This window comes from Entelurus aequoreus, linkage group LG16 (genome assembly GCF_033978785.1).
Source record: "Entelurus aequoreus isolate RoL-2023_Sb linkage group LG16, RoL_Eaeq_v1.1, whole genome shotgun sequence".
NCBI classification, from domain to species: Eukaryota; Metazoa; Chordata; class Actinopteri; order Syngnathiformes; family Syngnathidae; genus Entelurus; species Entelurus aequoreus.
In genome coordinates this window covers 18,805,324-18,831,892 of record NC_084746.1, presented here as the reverse complement: position 1 = coordinate 18,831,892, position 26,569 = coordinate 18,805,324, and the positions used below count along the sequence as shown (strand labels likewise).

The 26,569-nt window shown below is 37.9% G+C and overlaps 2 protein-coding genes across 2 annotated transcripts in view; one reads left to right on the top strand and one right to left on the bottom strand.

Moving 5' to 3' along the window:
• Window positions 1-542: 542 nt before the first annotated feature.
• selenof (selenoprotein F) lies at window positions 543-13,985 on the bottom strand. Its single transcript, XM_062022301.1, has 5 exons — window positions 13,836-13,985; window positions 10,287-10,454; window positions 8,003-8,066; window positions 1,292-1,341; window positions 543-1,194 (listed from the first exon to the last, which is right to left on the bottom strand). The coding sequence occupies exons 1-5, from the start codon at window positions 13,881-13,883 to the stop codon at window positions 1,063-1,065; spliced, it is 462 nt and encodes a 153-aa protein (XP_061878285.1). The 5' UTR covers window positions 13,884-13,985; the 3' UTR covers window positions 543-1,062.
• A 242-nt stretch (window positions 13,986-14,227) lies between these two features.
• Window positions 14,228-26,569, top strand: part of hs2st1a (heparan sulfate 2-O-sulfotransferase 1a) — a 104,323-nt gene continuing 91,981 nt past the window's right edge. The window contains exon 1 of the mRNA XM_062022299.1: window positions 14,228-14,791. Within this exon, the coding sequence (XP_061878283.1) occupies window positions 14,668-14,791 (124 nt within the window). The 5' untranslated portion in view covers window positions 14,228-14,667. The remainder of the gene's footprint in view (window positions 14,792-26,569) is intronic.

The following is a 26,569-nucleotide window of genomic DNA, read 5'->3' as shown; positions in this document are numbered from 1 at the left end:
TACAGTAATATCAGCCACTAGGCCGGACCAATCAGAGTGCACTGTTGAGTATCGTAACCACTGATTGGCTCAGCTTCAGGTAGAGTTGTTATATTGGATGAAGTGTGCCAAGGTGATTAAGGCTGTTATTTCCCGTCTAGAGGGCTCTCAATATTGAACATCCCATTTAGAAGGTAGCATCAATCAATCAAAGTTTATTTATATAGCCCAAATCACAAGTGTCTCAAAGGGCTGCACAATCCAAAACGACATCTTCGGCTCAGATAAGCAGGTACTTTAATGTCCTAGCTGTGAAAATGTTTGATTTATAATGAAAGATTCCTACTAAACAAGGAATGACTGTATTTCTATTTTTTAGAATCCACAAGCAAAAACAGCAATGCCCCAAAGTGAGAAGCCTAACTCTACAAAAGGCATGTTAGATTTTCTTAAATAAACCGGTGATGCATCTTTACACCACGAGGTGTCACTGTTTACTGATAAAACCAGACATATCTGGTTTGTTGCTAAGCTGGGACCATTCCACTTGAATAACAGAGACGTTGTTGAAAGAAAATCATTTTGTTTACTGTTGCATATTGAAATCTTGTTGACAACAAGTCCAGTTTCTGTCCAAAGCAAACGAAGCAGAGGAACACACACACATCAGAGCTCACTTCCCAACAGTTGGTTTAAGGTGAGGTCTTCACTCAAGTGTTCCACGGCCAATACTTCTGCTTTAGGACAGCAACTTGGAACCATTCCATCTTTTGTCATTCATATTCTATTGCAAGCACTATTAGAAAAAAAAGTTGACAAGAAATCCAAAAGGAAAGAAAATCCGGCTGTTATTTGCTGTATTCCTTGAAAATGTAAAAGTGATTTTTCCAGGTATAAAATTTGAGACTTCAGCAGCTATCTAACGATGCTAATAGGAGTATCAATGGCAAAATACCTACAAGGCACATTTCACCACAACTGTTTTTTTCTCGACCCAGTCTATAATCAATGTTTCAAATGTAGATGATGTGGCGAAAACAAATTATGTCATAAACTGTCCCTTTAACTATAGAAAATAAAGGTTTATATCCGGTCTAACTTCTCACTCAAAAACTCCTCCACGCTGTCTGTGTTCCACTTGAGGATGCTGAGTTCCTCGGCGATGTTCCCGTTGTCGTCCATAAGCTTGAGTACAGGGTCGGAGCCGCGCACATACTGAGAGGGAGCGGGAGGAAGAGGACAGGGGTGTTAGCAATACAGCCTTGCCCTCAAGAAAAACAGGAAGGATCTCAGGATGCCACAAAACACACACCTTGACCTGAAGACCCTTGAACATCTTCGGCTTGTCGCTCCTGACAAAAGCTGCAGTAATTGAAAGAAGGACAACAGAAGTGAGCAGTGAGGCATGATTAGGTCAGGCGCGGGTCCATTAGTTCTATCTTGGTAGTGTAATTAGCGACAGCTGCAAACCCTCCAGAGGACACTGCATCTTGAGGAGACACATGCAGGACAGCTACAGCTGTAGTAAACAAATGGCGGACATATGGCACAGACGGCCACCGACACGTCTTTAACGGAACAGAAGAGCTGCAGTTAATGATCAACGTAACGCGACACTGAATAAAAGCTGCGCTGTGGTGGTCCTCTCTTAAAACTAACCTTCCACAAGACCACCCATGCAGAAAGGGATTCTGGACAATCTACAGGTCCTGGACTAGACCCCTTTAATTTGTAATACGAATGAAATACGAAGACTCAAAACAAATCCAAAAGTCAAACCCACATTTCACTTGCTGACCCGCGACTACATTTATGTGCGTATGCCCACACCAACACACTTTTGGTAAATTAGTATGTGGAGTCAAACTACTGAACTGATTAAAGAACTTAATTAAGCAATGTACTAATGAGTCAGTTTAAGAAAGAGCTCAAGCATGTGGTCATAGAACCATCATTCCTTGTTTATCCAACTCGTCGTGACTTCTAAAATCTGTATTTATTTGCTCCTTAGACAATGTTTATCAGACATAACTAGGGATGATACTCGAAACCGGTTTTCCCGGTTGTTTGATAAGAAAAGAACCGAGTCCTCGGACTCAAATCCCTTTTTGAGAACCGGTACCCGTTATCGAGACCACTATAGTAAAGAAAAATAGTTGGTTCTTTATTCGAATCCCTCGGAACGAATCCCGTCCCGACCAGAAATGCCCCGTGAGACATCACAAGAAATTACGTCACGTAGCTCAGTCATTAGGCGCAGATAGGGAAAGCGGAAAAACAATGCACCGGAAAAAGTGCTCCAAGGTGTAATTAAGTTCAAAACAAAAGGTATAATCCAATGAATAACTTTACTGAGAGATTTGAGCAGGGTACAAACACATGACGAACACTTTTACGACCAACCGGAAACATAGCAACCAGGCTAGCAACGCACCTCCTTTACGGCAGCTGTCGCAACGTTCTTAAAGCAACCGCAGCACATACTGTACATATATATACAACACATCTCCCTTTTTTAACTTTTGTTTTTCTTTCCTTGTAAACAAAACAAAATCACACTGTATATGTGTTGTCTGTCTAATTATAAATAATGCAGACGAGGCGTGTTGGCTGACTTCTTGACGTTTACTTTCACAGCGTGCTCATAACCTCATTCTTAGCTACCGGGTGGCGACATGCAACAACACTTTTCGGGGCTACTCATGCTCGTCACTCCCGTTGCATGCTGGGTAGTGTAGTTGTTATATTCCCTAGCCTAGCTCATAACATCACATATTTCCCCCTATAAAGAAATAATGTTAACTCGATAAAGTGTATTTCTTTTTTTAGCTTTAACTTTTCATTTTTTAGCATTGTAACCACATTTGCAAACAACTTTTCTCTTCATAGAATTTTCTTTCAATAAAGAAATAAAGTGCAAAAATGTCAAAGCATCATAACAAACAGTTATGTCAAATAGCAGCAGAAGTGCACTTTTTGGAGAGCTGTATTATTTTAAGTTTTGTGCCCAAGGGACTGATTTGATTTAACACTATATTATTATTTATACACCTATAGTGATCACAGAGACAGGTTGTTTTTGTGTTACTGTATATATTTGTTTTTCTGAAAAATCCCACTTAATATACTTTGGGTAACAACAGTCAATATTTTTTTTTTTTTTTTTTTTTTTTTAGGGGGGTAACAGTCAATATTTATTTATTTATTAGATTTTATTTTTTTCTTATATAATAAAAGTGAGCTTTTGTTAAACCAAATATTGTGTGTTTTTTTCCATATACAACAACCTATCTGGAACCGATAAGAGAATCGATTAGGAATCGGGTCGATAAGAGGATTCGATAATAGGCTCGAACTCGATAATTTTTTATCAAACATCATCCCTAGACATAACTCATGTGTTTATGTTCTTGATTACCTGAATAAGATATGTATTATCACACATTTAGTCCCTGTTAAGAAATGATAACACAAAAACAAGTCAAACCCAGGAAGTGAACAGACATTATGTAATTAGAAAAAGAGAAGGAGTAGGCTAGGATTAAATAAACTCTGCTTCTTCCTACCACCTTTGAGCAAAGTGTAAACAAGTGCTATTTCTTAACTATCAGGGGACAATGGCTGACTTGTTTATTATTTCAGTACATTTTTGTTGGATTTTGGTCATAATTCTTGTTGCGTCACTCCATTATGGGTTATACTTGTATAGCATTTTTCTACCTTCAGGGTACTCAAAGCGCTTTGACATTACACCTGATTTTTTCTAAGAGGTTTACATTTTATGTTAAATTCTAAAATGTCAATGTCCATGTGTTTCCCAGGCGTAGCATACACTGGCAGTTATTCAACAACACACCAAAGTCAAACAGGACATTACAGTCCTCCATTTTTCAAAGGGCATAAAAACATTCTGAATACATTTGTTTACCCTTATTTTTGCTCAAATCACAATCAGCTTCAGCTCTAAAAAGAAATACCAGATACCAAACATGTAATGGTTGTTACTTTAACCCTTTAAAAGGCCTTTTAATCAAACGTCACAGTTTTTACTTAGTATACATTTGCGTATCATGAATTGTTTTACTGACCTGTGACATAATATGATTAAAAGGCCTACAAAAGGGTGACTTTTTTTTCTTTTTAACATGTTTTAACGTGCATGTCCAAAGACATGCACCTGGGGATAGGTTGATTGGCAACACTAAATTGACCCTAGTGTGTGAATGTGAGTGTGAATGTTGTCTGTCTGTCTGTGTTGGCCCTGTGATGAGGTGGCGACTTGTCCAGGGTGTACCCCGCCTTCCACCCGAATGCAGCTGAGATAGGCTCCAGCACCCCCCGTGACTCCGAAAGGGACAAGCGGTAGAAAATGGATGGATGGATAACATGTTTGATATTTTTGTTTATGACTGAGTTTATTGAGAAATTTGAGTTAAAAAAAAGTACAAGTATATGTTTAAAACCTTAAGAAATTGTACGCCCTGTTTGGACATGAAAATAATATACCGTACTTTCTGGACGATATAGGGCGCACCGGATAATAAGGCGTACTGCCGATGAGCGGGTCTAGTCAGGTCTGTTTTCACACAAAAGGCGCATTAAAGGGGTCATATATTTATTTCTTTTCTAAATTGAAAACACTTCCTTGTGGTCTACATAACATGTAATGGTGGTTCCTTGGTCAAAATGTGCATAGATTATTTTTACAGATAATCTTCAAGCCGTTTTCTGACAGTCGCTTCAGGATGCGTCGTTTTGTGGGTGGTCTTATTTACGTGGCTCACCTTCGTCAACTTTGTTGCACCGGTGTAGCGTGCAAGGACGGGAGTCGAAAAATTGTCAAAAGATGGACCTAACTGTTAAAATGACATTTAGACTTTACTTAAATCAATAACTGAGCAGCATCTCCATCTCGTGGCTCACTAGTGCAATAACAACGCCGAAAATGTGTCCCGTGATAAAACGTCCGACCGGAACCCTCTTATAACTAAAGTTCCTTGGGTAGATAATGTAAACTCACTACACCTGTATGTTTTAATGCTTTCATGGCGAGTTTACTGACAGATATAAGTAAGAACTTTACAATACTTTATATTAGAAATGGCAACAGTAGAGGATGAATGTTCCATAACAAGAAGATAGAGAAAAAGAAAAAGCTTATCGACTATGGTGTCGACACGGACTAAAAAGACGGAGGCGCACAATTTTTCAGGACTTATGCAGATCCCAAATACAGTTTAGCAGGTACCAGAGGGTAAGAAAAGTTGATTTTGAATAATATTGCGAAACAAAACGCCAGATAATATGTCTTACCTTATCCACACACCATAATAATACTCGTATGTTGACGCACAGTACAATCCATCAAGCGGTGCGGCTTCATAGCTTACCAAAGTCGTACTCAAACATTTTGATAGATTTTTGAGCGCCGTGTGTAATGTTGTATATTTTCAATGGAACATATAAAATGTTGGTGTTTACTTGAGTCATATTGCCATCATATTGCACTCTACATGTATCTCTTACGTTTAACTGCCATCTACTGATCACACTTATCATTTCACCATGTACCGAATAAAATTGCTTTGAGGTCGGTAAGCAAAACCAGATTTATTCTGTACATTAGGCGCACCTGGTTATAATGCGCACTGTTGAGTTTTGAGGAAAATTATTTTAACTGCACCTAATAGTCCGGAAAATACGGACCAGTAACATTATCTGATCAAAAGGCCTTCAAAAGTGTCAAAAAAATACATGTTTGATATTTTTGTTTAAGACTGAAGTTTAAGGAATTTGAGCAAAAAAGTAGAAATTAATGTGTCAGACCGGAGGACTTTTATGTCCTGTTTGACTTTGAAGATAATATAATTGAATGTCCAAAGAGGATTACTGTAATTTTATAACGCTTGTTGGAAATAAACTAAACCATTACGTTTTCCTCATTCTGAATTTTACTTGAACCAGCAAGCAAAACACGTTTTGAATAAATGTGCAAATTGCACCATCTTATCTTTGACATTACAGTTGAGGCAGCAAAATGCACTTCTCTTTATAGACTCAGGCTGCGCGATAAAACAATATCAATAAATATCGCGATAGGCACATAATCGATAACTGCCTTCAATAAAACATTTGATAATGTATATTTCTTCTCAGTCCTAAAAAACTGGAAGTTGCGAAGCAAAGTTGCTTGCATGAACAAAGGCACTCGGTAACCCAGCAACACAGGAAGTGATCACTGATCTGTGGGGGAGACATGCTTACAGCCAATGAGGTAAATGGTAACTATCAGGTTTGGTTGCGCCATCTTGTTTTCTCGCGATTAATTCTTTGCATGGAGTGAGAAGGGAAAGTAAAAATGAGTGCTGCATTGAGCGAAAAAATTATTGATAAAACACTATGGCAGTTTTTTGTATGTTTTTAAAGCAGATGGTAGTCAGACCAATGTGGTCTGTAAATGACCCAAGGCGCTTGCCACCAAAAAGATCGCGAAAAGACCACACTACCTTAGCCGCGCTCACCCTTGTGCACAGTTGTAACTTCCTTGCACGAAACCTTCAGAAAATAGTTATTCTCGTGTTTCTCTGTTTACATTTTCACTTTGTACTACAATGGAACCTCGATTTACGAGTGCCTCTATTGGCAAACTTTTTGGTTTACGAATCTTTACGTCACGCCAAATATGCCTCTGTGTGCGAACCATGTCTCAGCGTACGAATACTTCATTCCTTTTGCATGACCCTTGAAGACATTGGGGACTGCCATTTTGATGACATCACTTCCTGTACACGCAGACACGGACATTTTGAAGAGCTTCGCTGGCGAGCAGCACTTGCAACTGGTTTATTTCCACAATTGTCGTACCTTGCGCTGGTCAGAGCTGTGTCAGCCTGTCTCAGAGATCACTTTTTGTGTTTAGAAACACTTTCAATGTGTCCAAACTCTCACAGTCACGCTGTATTGCTTTGGGTTGCCCGACAACCGCTTTGAGCTAGCATTTTACCAAGTTAGCCTTCGGCTTGCGGCACCTTCAGTTAGAGGACTTTACCAGCAAAGGGGGCTTTGTTCCGCAGCAGGGTTTTAATTGTGATGAGACCGAAAAATATGCCACAGCGGACCTTAATTACAGCAAAGGAGAAGGCACTGCTGGGACACAAGCCGATGAAGGATCGCCTCACACTGCTAAGTTTGTGCTAACGCTAGCAGTGAGTGACTACGTGAAGCCACTGCTCACTTATCACTCTGAAACTCCAAGAGTGTTCAACAATGCCACAAATATTTGCAGACACAAAGTAAAATAATTTATATATTAATATGTATATTTATATAAAATTATATATGTATGTTATATATATATATATATATATATATATATATATATATATATATATATATATATATATATATATATATATATATATATATATATATATATATATATATATATATAAACGCATGTATATATGTGTGTACATTTCAGTGTTTTCAAAGTGTGCAGTTTTTTTACTAAAATAGTCACTTTGTTGAAGCTAGAACCAATTACTCATGTTTACATTGCATCTTATGGGAAACTCTGCTTCACTACACAAACTTTTATGTTTATGAACCATGTTAAAGAACCAATTAAATTCTTAAATCGAACGTCCACTGTATTTTGCTACACCTTATTAAGCATTTCTTACGTATTCCTTATTTTTGCACCTTTAAGAGGCTAATGTAAAGTGTTCAATGTGATGTTCCAATTTTGTTTTGAGCGTTTTCCATGGTGGTGTTGACGTTTCCTTTCTGCCTTGATAGCTGAGGGGTTTATAATCAGAGGAAGATTACATTATGAAAAATTATTTTTCACAATTAATATATTTCTATCCGGGTCCTTATTTTTGAAAGGTCATAAATAACATCAATAATTTTTTATATTGACCGATAAAAATTGCTTATATTGTAATACATTTTTCCGCCATATTGCACAGCCCTAATGGTGAGTAAGGCAATAACGTTTGTATGGTTTGTCAAGACAACTCACCTTGGACTTGAGGGAACCTCCCCAATTTTCATCCACACACCTCAAGGATGGCTCCAGCGTAGAGCTGTGTGGAAGAACAACAAGACACGGTTGTTAAAGCAGGAGATAACCAAGTGCACAAACGCCCACACATGGAGATAAGCGCTGGTCCTGCTGGGGGCATGAAGGCAGCCCAGGAGTCATTAGGAGAACATGTATCAGGGTCAACAGATGGTAGCGTTGGAATCAAACCTCCAGAGTCAATGTTAAGTAAGTTTGAAGAAACTGGAGACTCCAGCTGCGCTTTTGAAAAGGGGAGTGTTAATGTGTTTCGCACAACAGTTGTGACGTATATAACAGAGCTCACGATGTTTCCTTGTGCTCCCGGGGTTTTCAAAAAGAGACAAATGTTTTCTACCACACATCATTCAGGTATTTTTAGAACATCCACATATCCAAAGACGACTCATTACACACCCGGTGCCTCTGTGGTTTTAACAGTCAAACGCATTAAGAGTATATTAACTTTCTAATTAAAACCAGCCAAGTATTGCCTTCATGCAGCTATAAAAAAGGTTTCCTTCCAGCTACAAGCAGAGACAAAAACATGCCAGCCTGTTGATGTTAAATCACAGTCACTCCTGCACTAAAAACACTAATTACCGAAAATTCGGGACTATAAGCCGCTACTTTTTTCCCACGCTTTGTACCCCGCGGCTTATAAACTTGTACGGCTAATTTATGGATTTTTCTTCCCTGACAGCCATAAAGCAAATAGTTCTCATTAAACACATGCAAAGACACTTAAATGGTGTATCCTTGTTTGTGCTATGGCGCCATCTTTTGGACGAGTTCGGTACAATGCCTACAAGTGCCATTTTGTACCGCTTGTTGTTCTCGGGGTCGCGGGGGTGGCCGGAGCCTATCCCAGCTGCATTCGGGCAGAAGGCGGAGTACACACTGGACAAGTGGCATGCCTACAAGTGTTTCCTGCTATTTGAAGCTTTAAACCAGTAGCAGATGTGCCGTTGTGTTTTATAATTGTCCATAGAGTTTCTACTTGAAAGGATTCTTCATTTATCACGTTACAACGTTTGTAAGTTTTACAATACAACCAAAACCATTCTTACTTACTAAAGCGTCCCATGTGTGATGTCTGTAGGAGTGTTTATCATGCATACTTGTATGTGCTATCATAATGTAATGAAGCTTGCATTGTTAGCATTAGCTAATATGCTAACACGTTTAGGAGTGTCTGCGTTAGTATTAGTACCTTACAATGGCATTATTTTTGTATTGTTTCGGTTTTACATATTCCTCAATCAATTCGCCAAAACGTCACAGTGGAGTTATTGAGTCTTTTTAGCTGATTTGAGAGCTAGCTTGCGCAGCTAGTGGGTCCGTGACCATGACTTCTGTTTTATTTGATCAGAATCAGAATCGTTTTATTGCCATTGTTTGAGAACGGGTTCACAAACTAGGAATTTTTCTTGGTGCAATTGTGCAACATATAACACATATAACACAGATTTGGTAATAACAAGAGCTGTAACTGAGCTATCAGATCTTGTTATAGACTTAGAAGGAGTTCAAAGGAGCTACTGTTAGGAGTTATTGTTCATTTACTGCCGTGTTACAGACACAGTTTGGGGACATTTGTGGTATGTAAATGAACATAATACTGTATCTTTATAGAAATTAAATACATTGCCGTCCAACAGGAATCACAGAAACCACTTGTGTCTGTTTTCAATTCATTGACCATCACCACACACATGCACGCAATGAGGACATAACAAAGCTTTGATGAAAAAGTGCATATTGTTGCACCCTAGGGAGCTGAGGTGCTGCTTGATGAATCTCGCCGATCGACCGGATTGTGAGGAAAGGCTTTAATGGCACAGCATTGATGGCCCTGCTGGAATTGTTACAGCAGGATAATTGCTGCTGTCGGGGAGGGGGAGGGGGGAGAGAAGTGATGGGTGACACTGTCTCTACAAGTAGGGAGCATGCGGGGGCCTCAGTGACAACTTCACTAAACGCAAGCGGTTTCTTCATGCACTCGGGCGATGTGTGCCAAAAACATTGCTAAAACGGTAACTGTGCCACGACTGACGAGGAGTGTGTTTCCGGTCGGAAAGCCAACACTAGGACGTTTTAACAGCAGGTCAAGTGTATCCCTCCAAAGCCCAGTCACGGATAAAAACTTCAAACAACATGGAGGTCAGCTCGGTTTTACAGCTCAGTGCATTGACATTTACTTCCTGTTTGTTCAGGCAGCTGCAGTATTTTGTTTTTTTTTTACCTTGCGCGCGCCTAACTGGGCTTCCTGCTGGCAGCAGTGCCTGCAGTCAGGCTGGAGCTTAGTGAGGTTGAACTCCCCGAGCAGGTCGCAGGAACTGCACAGCAGGTTGCTGGAAAAGCCCAGGTCTCTGCAAGCCTCCGACGACAGCTCGGAGCCATACGCCGATAGCTGAAAGGAGATGAAACAGAATATTTAGGCATTGTTCACACTGCAGGTCAATTCCCATTTTTTCCATGTACATTTCTTCAAACCAGACCCGGGCCTCCTTCTTATGTGGATATAAATGTGGCCGATGCGACTGCAGTCTGAACGATCAGGTCGCGTTCATCCATCATCAAAACGGGATAAGCGTCATAATTATTTGCCGAAATAGATGGTTGAAAAATAAATAATTGACAAATGAGCAGAAAACATGCAAAAATAATATGTTAACAACTCACGTCTAGGGCTGCACAATTTTGAGAAAAACACCTCGTTGCGATTTTTCTCTACAAAATTGCGATTCGATTTACGATTTTATACATAAAAATGCGAAAATAACGAGTGATGAAAACATGTTGCTTTTAGACTGTCAATCAACATATTCTTGTTTCAAGGTGCCACACATTAGAACAATATGCAACAATTTACTTTAAAAAATATTTGGCTTCATGCAGACGGACAGAGTTTTTGTCTACATCCCGCTTTTAAACTGATCAATAAAAACTATACAGTGTTTATAATGTAATGTATTCACAATATATAATAGTATGTAAGTAACCATTTAAAAATATATAAACTTGTATTCCTCATTACCGTAGAATTATGTAATTGGAAGGTAAATCACTTGGTTTCCCTAAAAATAAACAAACAAAAATAAAATGGACTCACTTCTGTAAGCAAAAATATAACCTAAATAAATATTGAATATCTTAATGCATTTTTTTCCTAGTTGGAAAAATGAGGTCGGACATTGTCTTTATGTTTTTTTGCTTTCACGACGGCATTTTTGCTCGTTCGTCCGTGTTGATGGGCTCATATTGCCCATCAAATTTTAAGCTGAAATATTCCCACAATGGGACATTTAGGTTTGTAGCCGTATTTTTTTCCTCCTCGTTTGTGGCGCCCCGCTTTCGTCTCCGCCCAGACAAAGGTGGGCCCAGTTTACACTGCACACCAGATCTGATTTTTTTTGCCCTCAAGTGACACAGAACATAATTTTTTTGCCAGTCTAAACGCTCCAAATTGCTTCAAATCTGATCTTTTCACATCACATTCAGGCCACATCAGAAGGTAGTCCAAATTAGATTGGAATCTGATCTTTTCAAATGTGACTTCAGTCTAGGGCTGGGCGATATGGCAAAAAAATGTATCACGATTAATCTTTTCATATCTTCCGATCCCGAATAATATCACAAATAGTTTTTTAATTAAAGCTGATTGTCCCTTGCAGGATTATAGCGAGTATTGCATCCCTACTGTTTACTACTGCAGTATCTTGGAACAAACATTTCCACCAGGTTTGATGGAGGTCATATATGCTAACATTGTGTTCAAATATATAATTGTGTTTAGTGGAGGTGTAACAGTAAAGATAACCCACGCCACGGTCCAACCAAATTTTATGGCCACGATTTTGCTGCTTTTTTGGTACATTTTGTGGGGATAAAGAGAACCACATTTTTGCCTCTCAAAGTTATTTGGTTTTTTTGCTTGTCATCAACAAAATTCTGCAGTAAACAAAGTATCATTGGTAATAATAATAATAATAATAGATTGTATTTGTAAAAAGCACTTTACATTGAGTAAACAACCTCAAAGTGCTACAGTGTATTAAAATAAAAAGATAATTAAAAAAATAAAAAAATAAAAACTAGAACAGCCAAATAGCTAAAACTAGTATGCATACATCTAAAAAAAGGTTGTTTTTTTTTTAAAAACAAGGGTTTTTAAGCCTTTTTTAAAAGCATCCACAGTCTGTGGTGCCCTCAGGTGGTCAGGGAATGTACTGAATACTACAAGACTTTTATTTCAAGTTAACATTTACTAAACAACACTTTCAAATGGTAAATAATTATTTGTATTCTTTAATGACTTGTATACATCAGTACTTCTCACCAGTGTTTTATTTATTATTATTTATATTCTTTAATGACTTGTATACATCAGTACTTCTCATGAGTTTTATTTATTATTTGTATTCTTTAATGACGTGTATACATCAGTGCTTCTCAGCAGTGTTTTATTTATTATTATTAATTTACTTTAATGATGTGTATACATCAGTGCTTCTCACCAGTGTTTTATTTAATATTATTTATATTCTATAATGACTTCTATACAGTTTGCATGTCCTCCCCGTGACTGCGTGGGTTCCCTCCGGGTACTCCGGCTTCCTCCCACCTCCAAAGACATGCACCTGGGGTTAGGTTGATTGGCAACACTAAATTGGCCCTAGTGTGTGAATGTTGTCTGTCTATCTGTGTTGGCCCTGCGATGAGGTGGCGACTTGTCCAGGGTGTACCCCGCCTTCCGCCCGGTTGTAGCTAAGATAGGCTCCAGCGCCCCCCCCCCCCCCCCCCTTCCGCAACCCCGAAGGGAATAAGCGGTAGGAAATGGATGGATGGATGGACTTCTATAAATCAGTGCTTCTCACCAGTGTTTTATTTATTATTTGTATTCTTTAATGACTTGTATACATCAGTGCTTCTCACCAGTGTTTTATTTATTATTATTTGTATTCTTTAATGATGTATACACATCAGTGCTTCTCACCAGTGTTTTATTTATTACTTGTATTATTTAATTATTTGTTACATTAGTACTTCTCACCAGTGTTTTATTTATTATTATTTATATTATTTAATGACTTCTATACATCAGTGCTTCTCACCAGTGTTTTGGCAAACAACGCGCGACAAGAAGGCGGAATAATAAACAGATTGTTCTTTGGTGTTGAAACTGAAATGTGTGAAAATTTGGGTATTAACACAATAACAACAATAATAGTTTTTTGGTGTAGAATCGTTTATGTGTGAATATCTATGTGGGCATGATGCGGAAAATAATATGTGTGGAGGACTTTTGGCATTCACACAATTATGTCGCAGACAATACTCAATCAAAAAAAGATAATGTATGTAATGGTTTACTTTTTGGTGCAGCGAATTAGTGCAGAGCGTGTATACAATTAAATGTATAGTTTTCTGATATAGTTTGTTACAGTAAACTAAAAAGTTATGTTGTCGCCGTGGCGTGATGAGCATCCGTAAATACATTTGCACAGGCTTACTTAAATCAAGTCAACTTTGTATATATTTGCTTCTGAATTCAGTCACATTAACGCTATCTTGATATAATTTAAACACAGCAAGTTATTACCCTACCGGAAAATGCTTTATTACCGAGAGGGGCTCACAGATTTTGTGCTAAACAGCCACGTCACATTAGAGCTCCGGGAAAAACGGGATTTTCATAAATCTTAAACACACCACGCACCCTTACTAGTGATAATAACAATCTTAAAGCAACGACAAGTATTAATCTTGAATGTTATAGCATTCAACTTACCGTTTTTATAAAGGATAGCAGCCACAGGAGATACACTTCTCCCGACATTTTGGAGCTTTCTTGCAAAAACTACTGTGAAGGACCTCTGCGATAAATTTAGCAGTGCCTTATGGTGCCTGATTGAAAGACACTTTCGCTGAATAAATTAGTTACGGTAAAAAGTGTGATTACTAAACTATAGACAAAACAATAGCACTATGCCTACAACAATCAAACAATATTTTTTGTTATTTTATTATTTGCGTTTATGAAAATATTTTGTTACTCTGGCATTGTAAGGGGGAGCTTTTGACTTCTTCTTCGCCTTTGACAACAAAAAAAACAAAAAACAGCGCCTCCCCGTGTCCGCGTTGGCGCCATGTCGTTCCGTTCGTCCAATCCGGTGTGAACAGACAGCAATGGCTGACGAATGGAGAGAGACTGTTATGTGTTGGACTCTTGTTACATCCAATGGCCTGACCCCAGCTCGTGACAGAAGCGTCCGCGCAACGCCGCCGGAGAAGACTGGACGGGACACCGCACGGGGGTTAGCGCCCGACGACACAGACTGGGACATTCTGGACAAAATCGACACGGGAACTGCTTGATGGAATCGCAATTAAAAATGGACAATTTGCATCGGAGGTAGCCGGTGGATTTGGACAGTAGGAATTATTCACACTCTGACACAGAGAGAGATAGAGAGAGAGAGAGTGAGAGAGAGAGAGAGAGGGACGCCATGCGCACACACGCAGCCGCTTTGTGATCACCGGTCGTCGCTGTTTTCGGTGTCTTCGCCCTCCTGCGGGCATGGACTGACCGACTCTCCCCCTCTTTTTTTGTGGATGATTTGATGGGGCTGCTCAGAGTCATGATGCCGCCGAAGTTGCAGCTGCTGGCACTGCTGGCGTTCGCAGTGGCCATGTTCTTCTTGGAGAACCAGATCCAAAAGCTGGAGGAGTCCCGGGGAAAACTCGGTAAGTCGAAATGAGCCCCGGAAGATGCCGCAGCATCCTTCGAAACACCCGGTTGTGTGTCCCCCTCCTTGGCTGCGGAGACAACGGCGTGCTTTTGCACAAGGCATGGTGTGTGCACAATAATGCACCACATGGATAAGAAGACAACGTTATGAGCTTCTCCAGTGCGCCATCATAAACATGTTCAAATTATATCTCACAGTGTCAATCAAAACTGAGCATGGCTTTCCTGATAATGACTCTTGTATTGGAGCGCATTAGATTGTGCAGGTGTACCTAGTATTGAAATCTAAGTGAAAGTGTTTTTAATTCATGTTTCTGTTGCTGTGCAGATCCCAGTGTTGATGTACCCCACTCAATTTTGGGGGCAATCCACATAAGGTGATTGATTATCGCAGCTGCTGTCAAAACCAAGTTGCATTTGGATCTGATCCAGATTGTGCATTTGGCAGCTAATCAAATTGGCCAGGATGAATCGTCCTTTTAGATTTCCAGACGCGTACATGCGTTTAATGTAGGATATTTATTCATTGTCTTAGCCGTTTACCCTTTATTTTCACTGCAGTCAAGCGGGTACCATATTGCTGTTGATGCCTGAAATCAAGTTTTTATTTATACTTGCACTCTCACTCATGACACTGTTTGCATCCATTCAAAATTATCTCATGTTCTGCTCAAAAATAGCTTTTTAATCTAACCAGACTAATCCTTCCAGATCCTTCCTATATTTACAAATGTAATTAGAAATCAAAATGGGATTAACGTGTGCACTGTTGAACATAGCAAGAACTAGGAATGGGTACTGAATTCAGATACAGACCCAATTCCATTGGATCTACCCGGTATCGATTCACGTACAACCAAACGATGCCATATTCCGATACCTTTGTTGCACGTGACATCACTTCCGGTTACAGTCTAAACACTTGGTGAGGAAATAAGCACTCAAGCAGCACTCAGAGCAGACCCAGTCGGACTGCCTTTCGGTAATGTTGGAATATTCAATGTCAATATTATGACCACAATATTCAATCACAATATTCAAAATTCAATGTCTATCAAGTATGCCTGATAGAAAAACGCTCAAACGTACAGTAAGATTCCATTGTCCAAAATGAGTTAGCTCGATGCTAATTTACAAAATGTATTTTCAATATATTTTACCTCCAGGTACAATTAGAGTTGGATGTTACAGTCAAACAACTGGTGTGTAATAAGTACAATATTTACAGTCCAAACCATTTTTAGATTCAGTTTAATGGCAAAGACTACTTCCTGACTGGGCAGCACATCGTAGCCTGTCTCCCATCTAGCGTCTTGGAATTGCAACTACAGTACATGCCATGTCTAATATATAATACTCGCAAATGAGACTCAGAAGTGTAAAAAAATCAAATACAGCAACTGGATGCAACAGTCATCATTAAATAAAAAATAGTGCGGTACAGATTCCCAGGTGGTATCGGCTCAAACGTAAACGATACCGGTCCCTAGCAGGTGCACACTGTGACTCTTAAAATGGGCAGAAAACAAATGTTTTTGTCGCCTTTAAAAGTCCTTCCTACTTCCCATTAGGGGCGCAGTCCCAATGAGATCTGGGACACTGCAGGATTATCTCTCCGATGCTTCCACGGTAGGGATTTTAAGGAACAGCAGAAGATACCCAAAAGATTCAGCTACCACCTCAGGGGGTCCTCACGCCAGCTTTTCCATTATTTGATAAGACATTTTGCATTTGCATACAGGTGATATTTGGAGTACAGGTGTGTTATCATTGATATAAACATGGCAGTCAAGTCTTCGGTATTTTCTAGCCACTCAGCCCGACATCTTGTTGTTGTTCTTCTGCTGTTGAGAAACAGATGCCATGTTGACTTTACCTCACATTTGTATTACAGTTCTCAAGGGACAATATTACAAAAATGAAAATTGGATAGAGTTTAGAGTAGTCAGTGTACAGCTTGTTTAGATGTAGAGCGAAACCTCGATTTACAAATCCCTCATTGTACAAACTTTGCAATTTACAAACCACTGACGAAATGAAATTGTCTTTCATCAACACATTACGTGTCTCGCAGCTCAGCCACTTTGTGCCCGGTAGCACATTCATTGTGGGCGGGCTAATCGATCTCCGGTGCTCATTCAGTCAACAGAGTGCTTTTTAAGTGTTTTTTTTAGCCTTTTTACCAGATTTTCCTAGTTTTGCTAGCTCTATACGATTCCAAAGAAAGCAATGAACAAGCGAAGTTCGGTTTGAGACATTCAGGAAGTATCCACAGTGTTGTCCCATCTCCTCCTCCGCTCCTATGCACACAAAGAAGATTAACTGACAAGGTATAGCAGATTGTATTTTTTATTCATAATCATTGTAGGGACTTAGTTGTTAAAGGTAAGGATTTTGTGATTTCAAACTGTGAGTTCACCACAGGGCTAGTGACTGTGTGTGTGTCGGCAGGGCCGCCGAGTATGAGGACAGTTCTGCTAGCTGTTGTTGTTTTGTCTCTGTTACACAATGAAAGGTAATCCATAATGCCTTTGTAATGTTTGTTTGATACACAATACTGTAGGTCTGGATGATTATATGATCGTTGTTGTTGATCGTATTTAATTTGAGTTCAAGCACGGTGATCAACTGTTAGCATATTTCCTCAATCAAACATGGCGGAAAAGTCTGTTAGAAGTTGCCGCAGTAGTAAGCAATAGGGAAGCAACAATGCTCTGTATAATCCTGCATGGAACAATCCACCTTTATTGACCGTGATCATATATGTGCAGTGTTGGGTTGGTTACTGAAAACCAGTAACTATTTATAGTTACTAGTTACTTCATTTCAAAAGTAACTCAGTTACTAACTCAGTTACTTACACCAAAAAGTAATACGTTACTTTGAAAAGTAACTATTTAGTTACTTCTTTTTTTCTTCTTTTTTTTTTAAAGCTCCCATTAATGCCCTTTAGCCTTCATTTCAGTACAGTTATTGCACTGGAGAATAATACAATGTGTTGATCAACTTGACATGCATTTGCATCACTGAACTCTGCTAAGCAATGTGGTCTACATACAACACACAAAGACAAAGATATGTTACAAAGGCCAATTTGTTTCTGGCCAGAACAAATTGACAAAACTATTTTAAATAGCTGCAACATAACTTACATAAGTAACAAACAGCCTAATAACAACATAGCTGTAAAGCAAGAAAGGCACACACTACATACACAAAGCCTAACCAGGCATTTTTTCCTCAAAGAATTCTGACACAAAATCATGTCTGAAGCTCAGAACACTCTACACATTTCCCCAGTTTTAGTTTAGAGATAAGGAAAGATTGGCCTGGCTTACTAGGATCCCTCTTTACGTTTGTGAACTTTATGGTCTATACCAGGGGTCACCAACGCGGTGCCCGCGGGCACCAGGTCGCCCGTAAGGACCAGATGAGTCGCCCGCGGGCCTGTTCTAAAAAAAATAAAAAATAAAAAAAAAAATTATATATTTTTATTTTTTTTATTTTTTATTTTTTATTTTATTTTTTTAAATTAAATCTACATAGAAAAAACACAAGATACACTTTCAATCAGTGCATCAACCCAAACAACCCCCCCCCCCCATGCACACTCATCCACACCCACTCACACAAAAGGGGTTATTTCTTTCTGCTACCAATATTCTGGTTCCCACAACATAGACAACACATCTGCAAGGGACACAGTCCCTGAAGCACACATGATTGTATAGGCTGCTGGTCCATTAACATTTTCATTAATTACTATTTTTTTTGTAATTATTTTTATATTGTTTTACTTTCTTTTTTATCCAAGAAAATGTTTTTTATTTATTTATCTTATTTTATTTTATTTTTAAAAAAAGGGCCTTATCTTCAACAGACCAGGTTGTCAATGAAATTAGATTTGTTTAAAGGGTTTTTTAAACCAGGCCCAGTCCAGATAATGTCCAAGTCGGACTCAGCAACACACACCTTCATTCATGTACACAGAAACAATTTAGGGAACACAACAGATTGCATATAATTTATAAACAAAATTACATTTTCAAAATAAGCATTTATGTACAGTCCAGATTATGTTCAGGTCTCTCAAATTAGGGAACACAACAACAGATATCATATAATCTATAAACAGAATTATACTTTCAAAATAAGCCTTTGAGGACTTCTCATCTTTTTTTAAAATGTTTTTTGGCATCATTATCGTTTTCAACCATGTAACTTTCTAAAGTTAGAAAATACTGAATAAATGTTTTAAAGAAAGTAATACTAAGTGAATATCTGTTTTTGGCCTTAAAAATAAACATTTTACCGAGTACTATAATTAAATTGACTAAATCATGATTGTCAATGAACTCTCCTAAAATAACAGAAACCACATTAAGCTTCATAAACAAACCAATCCTTAAACACATTTTTTCAACTTCCACCCAAAACAAAGACACAATATGACAATACCAAAACAAATGCAGGGTGGATTCAGGCTCCTGACAACAAAATCGGCAATCATCTGACTCTGTCATATTCCATAATTTTAACATTTTCCCTGTGGGTAAGAAGTTATAAATAATTTTAATTTGAAAATAACGATTTTGCACATCGATAGTGGTTTTATAGATTAGTTTGAATATGGCATCCCATGGCAACGGGCAGTCAAAAAAGTCCTCCCATTTTCCATTTGTGTTGTATGAGGCAGCCTTCAAAGATTTCTTTATTAAATAAAAATTATATTATTTTCTATTTATTTTAGTTCCTTTTTGCCAACTAGAATTTCTTATTAGAGGTTTACAAACTAATAATTTAGTAGTTCCATAATTAATTATTTGTTTCCATCTTTTCCCAATTACTCCAGTTAGTTGATAAAATGAAAAGCTTGAGCAAGCATCACCATACATAGCTCTAAATTCATCATACTTCATAATTTTACCATTCTCATTGATAATATCATTGACAAAAATTATTCCTCTTTCAAACACATTTTTCCAAAAGAAAGGCTTTCCATCTATTACAATATTAGAGTTCATCCATATTAACTGCTGCAAAATATCGTCTCTTTTTTCTGGCACATAAAATTGAAAACACCACTATGAGTGGATTGTTTCCTTTATGAACCCCGCCATGTTTCCCAGCAGACTCTCTGGGAGGGGATCACTTGTAAAAAAGGATACAATTTATTTTGATACAGTACATGTTTTTTGTCCAACAGGACATTTGTGTACCACTCAATGTTTAAAAACATCTTTGGAACAATTGATGCTTTTAAAGACAGACACATAGCTTCAAGGTTGAGAAGTTCCGGCCCCCATATTCATACTCTTTGTACAAAACCTTTCTTTTAATCTTTTCTGGTTTGCCGTTCCAGACAAAATCGAAGACCCTCCGCTCATAAATCTTAAAAAAGTTTTGTGATGGAGCTGGTAATGACAAAAACAAATAAATAAATTGAGGAATAATTAACGAGTTGGCAATAGACATTTTACCATACAAGGTTAGGGATTTCCCTTTCCATAATTGCATAATTTTGTCCAGCTTTCTTAGTCGATTATCATAATTTACTGAGCCTAGATCTTCCAGATTTTCTGGGACAACAACACCAAGTATGTTAACTGGTCCATCTGTCCACAAAACAGGCACTTTGCATTCCATTCGAAAGGACGTTCCCTTTAGATTTCCGATCCTTAACATTTTACATTTATCATAATTAAGCTTAAGGCCAGACTGCTGTGAAAATATGTCCAAAAGATTAAGAATGTTCCGCAAACAATGAGGAAAAATCTTATCTTTGTGAATCAGCCTTTTCTGACATGAACTTCATCAAGAACAAACACAGAACACGCCTCACTGATGCACATCTGCAAGACTCACTCAGAGTTGCAGTGTCAAGTTACACACCAGAGTACAACACACTAGTTAACAGCATGCAATGCCAGGCTTCCCACTAACTGACAAAGAAACAGATAACAGATTTGGTGTCCAGTTCAAAGTGTGACATGATTTAAAAATTTGAGAGTTTACTTTTGTATTTTACATGAGTTATTATTTGTACAAACATGGTGCAAAGTAATTCATGATTTGTTAAAAAAATGTTAGTGGCTAGCTAGTTAAAATGGGATATTGTGATTTCACAAGACTGTCTTAGAAGTGATCATTTGAAAATGTTCAATTTGAAAAATGTGCACTTAGAGAAAATATAAAAATAAAGTGTTGCATATTGATATTGATCTGTTTCTATATATATTTATTGTGAGAAATCATTAAGATGATCAGTGTTTCCACAAAGATAAATATCATTAATTATTAATAATAACAGAGTTAAAGGTAAATTGAGCAAATTGGCTACTTCTGGCAATTTATTTAAGTGTGTATCTAACTGGTAGCCCTTCGCAGTAATCAGTACCCAAGAAGTAGCCCTTGGTTTCAAAAAGGTTGGTGACCCCTGGTCTATACATTTAGAGTGATGTGATAATCAAACACTCTAGAAGTCTAGAATGAAAGAGTATATAAGAGAATTGACACCAACGTTCCATCTAAGGTGCGCGCCTGTGCAATTGCGCACTGCTCAAGCGTCCTCTGCGCACGGCAAATCTATGCCACGCACAAAATCAAATAAAAAAATAAGCGCATAACAATTTTCGACACGACACGGACACGACAGAGAAAACAGCTTTCGTCATCATTGTTCAAATATTGTAACGTCTGTCGAGACGCTTTGAGGACATGAATTCCCTCCATCACTTTACTGAGCAAAACTCTTTATTGTCGGCCATAAACACATCACCAAAACATTAGTAAAAAAAATTATATCTAGCAAAAGTGGTCATTTTCTGCAGTACAAACCAGACCAAAAGCAACTTTGTTAGATCAACAGCAGCCGCTCGCTCTTTCTCACTTGCGCCAACACATGCACATATGGCACTTAGCCAGTGATGCGTTTACAGACACACAAAAAGTCGGACAACTCCAACACCACACATAAAGTGTCATTCCAGGTCGTTACTCTATGATTTACCAATCAATTGTGTGCTTATTCAATCAATCAATCAATGTTTATTTATATAGCCCTAAATCACAAGTGTCTCAAAGGGCTGTACAAGCCACAACGACATCCTCGGTACAGAGCCCACATACGGGCAAGGAAAACTAGTGTCATTTATTAGGAATCTTAATTTATCAATATTAATCATGAAATGCTGTTAGTATATTAAATAAATACTAATAAAATATATTTTTTACAAACAGGAAGTTGCAGGAATGTACACATGATCCCCTGCTGACATCACATTGTGCAACATGTGAATGTTTTAATGGGAACTAAATGCAATGTCTGAAAGGGGTACACATTATTTCCAAAGCAGAACCTCTACCCAGACAAACAATACAAGTACACAGTTCATGAAAAACAATATTTTTTGTTATTGTCATTGTAAGTGGGCCTAAACACTTATATTACAAATGGAAATGACTGCTGTCATTTGATTATAATAATAAGAGAATGTTGTCTGTCTATCTGTGTTGGCCCTAGCTGCGATGGGTGGGGACTTGTCCAGGGTGTACCCCGCCTTCCGCCCGAATGCAGCTGAGATAGGCTCCAGCGACCCCGAAAGGGACAAGCGGTAGAAAATGGATGGATGGATGGATGGAGATTAAACTTGTTATTTAGTCAGGTTTGGGACAGGTGTGCTGCTAGTGTAGCCACAGTGTGCACGTCTGATGTTGCTCACATGGGCTCCACTGAATGCTCAGGGAGTTTTTGCCTTTGCTCACACACATGAAAAATTAGAGGGAACATTGATTGACAGAGTGTGTACCTTCAGTGCTGAATGATGAGCAGAGGTAGAGTTAATCCTTAAGTGGTGGAGGGAAAGTGGCATCGGAGTCTCTGTCTCTCTTTAGTAGCTACGTCGAAGCATGTTGCTTATGTAGCTTGTTTCAGCAGATTTGAATTGCTGTTTTGGGCAGTAGATGGGATCTTTGATCCAAAGCACAATTTACATTTAACTAAAATGTTATTTTCTTTGTGCTCGACAAAAGAAAAGTAGTGAAAATATCTCCATGTTAACAAACTCGACTTCTGGCTCCGCCATGATCAGACACGCCCCCCCCCCCCCCCCTTCTCCTCCTCCACCTCCCCACACTCACACTCACACACACACAGAGCGCAGGTCTCTCTTCTCCGGTTTGTGACACAAGAAGAATCAGCGCTCCGATAAAACACACTTTATACTACATTAAAAGTAACGTAAAATAACGCAGTAACGCATCATGTAGTAACGGTAACTGAGTTACTGAATATAAAAAATAACGCGTTAGATTACTAGTTACCGCCGAAACTAACGGCGTTAGTTACTTTGTAACGCGTTAGTCCCAACACTTTATATGTGTCTGTGAACGTGTGTGTGTGTGTCTTTGTGTACGTTTGCGTGTGTTTGTGTGAAAGTGTCATACCTGCCAACAACTACGGTTTTCGTGTAATAAGTAGGTTTTTGATAATCCATTTCGGTTTACGGCTGCAGTGGTAAAAACTACGGTTTTCCATTAAAAATAATTAATAAAAAAATCGAAGCTAAGTAGTTAATGACTACAAATTATAATAAATAAAACACTGGTGAGAAGCACTGATGTATACAAGTCATTAAATAATACTAACAATAAATAATGATAATAAATAAAACAATGGTAATAAATAATAATAAATAAAACACTGGTGAGAAGTACTGATGTATACAAGTCATTAAATAATACTAACAATAAATAATGATAATAAATAAAACAATGGTAAGAAGCACTGATGTATAAAAGTCATTAAATAATACAAATAATAAATAATAATAAATAAAACACTGGTGAGAAGCACTGATGTATACAAGTCATTCAATAATACAAATAATAATAAATAAAACACTGGTGAGAAGTACTCATGTATACAAGTCATTAAAGAATAAACATAATAATAAATAAGACACTGATGAGAAGCACTGATGTATACAAGTAATTAAAGAATACAAATAATAAATAATAATAAATTAAACACTGATGAGAAGCACTGATGTATACAAGACATTAAAGAATACAAATAATAAATATTAATAAATAAAACACTGGTGAGAAGTAATGATGTATACAAGTCATTAAAGAGTACAAATAATAAATAATAATAAATAAAACACTGGTGAGAAGTACTGACGTATACAAGCCATTAAAGAATACAAATAATACATAATAATAATAATAAATAAAACACTGGTGAGAAATAATGATGTATACAAGTCATTAAAGAGTATAAATAATAATAATAAAACACTGGTGAGAAGCACTGATGTATACAAGTCATTAAATAATACAAATAATAATTTACCATTTGAAAGTGTTGTTTAGTAAATGTTAACTTGAAATAAAAGTATTGTAGTATTCATTACACCAATTATACTTAGTTTACTGCCGAATGTTTGTGATGACAAGCAAAAAAACAAAATAACTTTGAGAGGGAAAAAAGTTGTCCTTACTCCCACAAAATATACCGAAAAGAAGCAAAACTGTTGTCCTAAAACCAGGTAAGGACCGTAGTGTGGGTTACCTGTACTGTTACACCTCGAGTAAACACAATTATATACGTATGTGAACAAAATGTTAGCATATATGACCGCCATTTGTTACAAGATACTGCAGTAGTACACAGTAGGGATGTAATAGTACTCACTATAATTTAATAAAACAAAAAGTTTGTGTTGATATGAAAAAAATAATTGTGTACATTTTTTTTTGCCATATGGCCCAGCCCTACAGTACTATATAGCACATTATATTGTGTTTGATAGTGTACACACTTGTAGTAAAATATAGACTTTTGTCTGGACTGGAACCCATTGTTCCTGTTAACACTGTTTCTTGTTGTTTTCTATTTAAAACCCGGTTCAAGAACCAATATGTTCATAAATCAAGCTTCAGCTGTATTGACTTACTGTCTGCTGATTTGTTGTCTAAAAATCTGGCCTTTAGTCAAGCTGTGTGGTAGCGGCACAAATAGATTTGAGTACACCTGTTTTGCCTCACTCGTGAACTGTTCAAAGTGTTTACAAAGAAGAAGAACCTTGATGAACATTCTTAACTTACTGATAATCTTATTAATTTCACTGTATGAAATACAACTTACTTCACTACTTGTCATTGATTATATTTATGTCATTATTTATGGAGTGTATTGTGAATACATTGAGAAAAGGAAGTGAACAAAAGTCTGAGCAATTGCTATGGAAGGGAAAAGGGGTAGGATTAAATAAGCTCTGCTTCTTCCTACTCCTTTTCGAACATGTTGAAAAGAGAAACTGGAAGTTGTGACGTATAATGTTGTAATTGTATGCATGGTCCAAATAAACTCTCACCATAACCATAATATGTTGCCCCTGTTCTGCCAGAGCATAAGAAGACGGCGCATGTTTAGCGAGTAAGCAGAGCCGTATAAGATCAGTGGTCTCAAACTTGTGGCCCACAGGTCTGTATTTTGTGGCTCTCTGCTTAACTTCATAGCTTAGTTTAATTGCGGCTTGCAATCAGAGTTAAAAACAATACAAAAATAAGTACTAAATACAAGACTGCTGCAAAAACAAAAGTGACAGCAAAAAAAAAACACATTGGGCAACACAAAGAAAAACTTTGGTTTCTGACCATCTTATGGGGAACTCAGTAATGTCAAAATATACAATTTGTACATTTAATTTTGCATTTATAATGACTTAAGGGGAAACTGCACTCTTTTTGGAATTGTATCTACAAACCCTGTTTCTATATGAGTTGGGAAATTGTGTTGGATGTAAATAGAAACGGAATACAATGATTTGCAAATCATTTTCAACCCATATTCAGTTGAATATGCTACAAAGACAACATATTTGATGTTCAAACTGATAAAAAAAATTTTTTTGCAAATAATCATTAACTTTAGAATTTCATGCCAGCAACACGTGACAAAGAAGTTGGGAAAGGTGGCAATAAATACTGATAAAGTTGAGGAATGCTCATCAAACACTTTTTTGGAACATCCCACAGATGTGCAGGCTAATTGGGAACAGGTGGGTGCCATGATTGGGTATAAAAACAGCTTCCCAAAAAATGCTCAGTCTTTCACAAGAAAGGATGGGGCGAGGTACACCCCTTTGTCCACAACTGCGTGAGCAAATAGTCAAACAGTTTAAGAACAATGTTTCTCAAAGTGCAATTGCAAGAAATTTAGGGATTTCAACATCTAGGGTCCATAATATCATCAAAAGGTTCAGAGAATCTGGAGAAATCACTCCACGTAAGCGGCATGGCCGGAAACCAACATTGAATGACCGTGACGGCACTGTATCAAAAACCGGCATCAATCTCTAAAGGATATCACCACATGGGCTCAGGAACACTTCAGAAAACCACTGTCACTAAATACAGTTCGTCGCTACATTTGTAAGTGCAAGTTAAAGCTCTACTATGCAAAGCGAAAGCCATTTATCAACAACATCCAGAAACGCCGCCGGCTTCTTTGGGCCCGAGATCATCTAAGATGGACTCATGCAAAGTGGAAAAGTGTTCTGTGGTCTGACGAGTACACTTTTCAAATTGTTTTTGGAAATATTCGACATCGTGTCACCTGGACCAAAGGGGAAGCGAACCATCCAGACTGTTATCGACGCAAAGTTCAAAAGCCAGCATCTGTGATGGTATGGGGGTGCATTAGTGCCCAAGGCCTGGGTAACTGACACATCTGTGAAGGCACCATTAATGCTGAAAGGTACATACAG